This window comes from Primulina tabacum, chromosome 18 (assembly GCF_025594145.1).
Source record: "Primulina tabacum isolate GXHZ01 chromosome 18, ASM2559414v2, whole genome shotgun sequence".
NCBI classification, from domain to species: Eukaryota; Viridiplantae; Streptophyta; class Magnoliopsida; order Lamiales; family Gesneriaceae; genus Primulina; species Primulina tabacum.
The window spans coordinates 25,933,670-25,936,421 of NC_134567.1; the positions used below are offsets into that span (position 1 = coordinate 25,933,670).

At 33.2% G+C, this 2,752-nt stretch overlaps 1 protein-coding gene across 1 annotated transcript; it reads right to left on the reverse strand.

Annotated features, from left to right (window-relative positions):
• Window positions 1–392: 392 nt before the first annotated feature.
• Window positions 393–1,629, reverse strand: LOC142532949 (uncharacterized). Its single transcript, XM_075639505.1, has 3 exons — window positions 1,241–1,629; window positions 996–1,135; window positions 393–693 (listed from the first exon to the last, which is right to left on the reverse strand). The coding sequence occupies exons 1-3, from the start codon at window positions 1,506–1,508 to the stop codon at window positions 577–579; spliced, it is 525 nt and encodes a 174-aa protein (XP_075495620.1). The 5' UTR covers window positions 1,509–1,629; the 3' UTR covers window positions 393–576.
• Between the last annotated feature and the right edge of the window lie 1,123 nt (window positions 1,630–2,752).

Genomic DNA, 2,752 nt, shown 5'->3' on the forward strand with positions numbered 1-2,752 from the left:
GAGAGTGATTATTAATTAATTATCTTCAGATGAATAAAAATACGACAAAAACTTATGTGAGACGATCTCACGGATTGTATTTTGTGAGACGGATCTCTTATTTGGATCATTCATGAAAAAATATTACTTTTTATACTAAGAGTATTATTTTTTATTGTGAATATAGGTACGGTCGACCCGTCTCACAGGTAAAAATTCGTTAGAACATCTCACAAAAAAACTACTCTAAAAATTTTATATAACAAATAGCTTCTCATGGCGTCATTCGCTGCTAGAGTTTCGTTGTCTTGGCCCTAAAACGATATCGATCAGGATTCATAAATGATATTGAAAGCGATTTGTTTTTTGCCAAATATCTTTATTTGCCAAGTTGTCTTCAATTATTCAAGAACTTGAGGTAAAATGTGATGAAATTGTTTACTGAAACTTTACCCGTGATTTCTGCATTAGTCAAGAAAATAGTCTATTTTTGCTACCATATTCTATCAACTTATACATAGACATTACTACACAAACAATATTTTGTAGTTGATGGCGTGCAGAAACTTTCTGATCACCGTATTCCATTACTGATCATCAGCTCGTAGACTCCGAAATGCTTTGCAAAGATGGCCGCCACGATTTGGACCGTCCGGTGGTGGAATTTGTCGGTCCCGTCCTCTGGCGGTGCCTGTACGATCTTTTGCCTTGAATCTGATTTTATATTTTGGCTTTCATCAGTTTCTTTCAAAGACGACAATATGGATTTGAGTTGTTGATTTCAGAACAGTATTTGATTCAAATAATAGCTTGGAAATTAAATATTTGAGTTCAAGGGACGTTATATAATATTTAGTCATACATTTAGTTCAAAGTGTGTGCTGCTGCTGCTCGCATTGTCGGTTTGTAGGCCACAAATGCTGACATTCTAGTATTTTTGTAATTTTTTGCTCAAAAAAAGATTTTGCGATTTTATAAACCAAAATTAATTAAGAACCAAGATAACAAATGATTACCTGATGATCATTCTTCTCCAGTCCCGAGTTTTCTGCCAGAATTTCAGAACCGGTGCTCTCTATCAGCTTGTTTTCGCCCGAATCCAACCGGTTTCTCTTCATCTTTGCATGTTTCTTTGCTCTAAGCACTTTCATAACCTCTGCAACAAATCACCAAGTAAAATGAATCCCATCTCAAAAATTGTTGTCCGAATCTCACCTTTGTCAAAATATAGCTCAAACTAGCTATTTCTTCGAAAACTGACCTTGAGTAGTGACAAGGCGATAAGCCCGGCCAAGAACCAGAGTATCACTCGGCCGGAGAAGCTTCACTCGAGTAAACCTCAAGGACCTGACGTCATCACCGGTATTCTCGTCGCCGGAGGCCGGCAACGGAATTATGAGAGATACATAATGTCCCGGATTCATTGTCATCACCTCATTTGCGGTGATTGGCCAATACATCCTCTCAAGCTTTCCATTGGGATGCTGTATCACTAATGCTGCCGCATCAACTGCTTGGCAATTTCCCATCTTTAATTTTCTTCTTCTCTTTTTTCCTCTGATAATTGAATTATTTAGTTCTTAAATGAGAGATTCAATGATGTTTGCGAAGAAGATGGAGATAGATAAGGGGAGAGTTACAAGAAAGAAAGTAGACGAGTTAGCCAATGGTCCCTTTCTATAGGAGTACCCACAACCATGCAGTAAAATATAGTGGGTAAAATTGTATAAATAAATAATAATAATTTCTCATTTTAAATATACCTGATAACGACATTATTTGGCTAATAATTTTGTAGTAGTTTATATATTGTTTAATGTATGTATACATGGAACATTCAAAAATATTAATTTTAAAATTAGTCTAGAAAATATTAATTATTATGAGTATTACAAAAGTATACACATTTTTCTTTTCCTCCTTGATAGCATAATCTTTCTATGATAAAGTTTTTTGGTACTATAAAATAATTAATAGAGGAAGTTAAAGGCGAAATTACAATTTTGATTATATAACTTAACTATTTTTATTGTCGGTCTTGTGATTTTTCAAGTTATAGTTTTAGTCCGTTAAATTGATGATTATTCTCAACATCATGCTTTTTTCACCGGAAACCTATGGGCTATGTGGCATTAGACATGCAAACAATGTCCGATATCAGGTCATCGATTTCAGATGACAAATCATCAAATTTCAGTATCACGTCTTCACTATAGTAAAAATAAGATTAAAAACAAAAATAGATATCAACTTATAAGATTAAAATTGCAAGTTGAAAATTTGCATGAATAATATAGAAAACAGTCGAATTTTAGAAAATTAGGGATTAATTCCTTTAAACATCAAATATAATACAATTTTTTTTTTGAGTAATATATAATACAACTCTTTGATACAACAAATATAAACTATTATGACTTTTTCGATAAATGATCCAATACAATATACAATACGGTTTTGTGTATTGTAGAGTTGTTGGAGTATGTAAACCTACTCAGGGTCCACTTGATCCGGCACAGGACCAAGTTCAAAATAATTTTTTTCTGAATTTTCTATAAACACGTGGCAATCTCTTATTTGAGGTTTTTTTAGTAAATTGTGTCTTTTTTTAATATCAAAATTGTGGGGTTGTCGGTTCGAATGTTTCGAGTATCGTATAATGTTTACAAGACATCATCAAATAAATATTTGATGTTAAGATTAACAAATATGTACAAATCATTCGACTTTTTTTTAGCCGGCAATTTGTTGCTGAAATTCTGGTGGCAGTGCC

Bases quoted from the DNA above. Each gene is read 5' to 3' on its own strand.
- LOC142532949 (XM_075639505.1), bottom strand. From the start codon at position 1,508: ATGGGAAATTGCCAAGCAGTTGATGCGGCAGCATTAGTGATACAGCAT. The intron at 1,136-1,240 runs GTCAGTTTTCGA...GATTTGTTGCAG, and splicing joins TCGCCTTGTCACTACTCAAG to AGGTTATGAAAGTGCTTAGA. The intron at 694-995 runs GTAATCATTTGT...ATATAAAATCAG, and splicing joins TGGAGAAGAATGATCATCAG to ATTCAAGGCAAAAGATCGTA.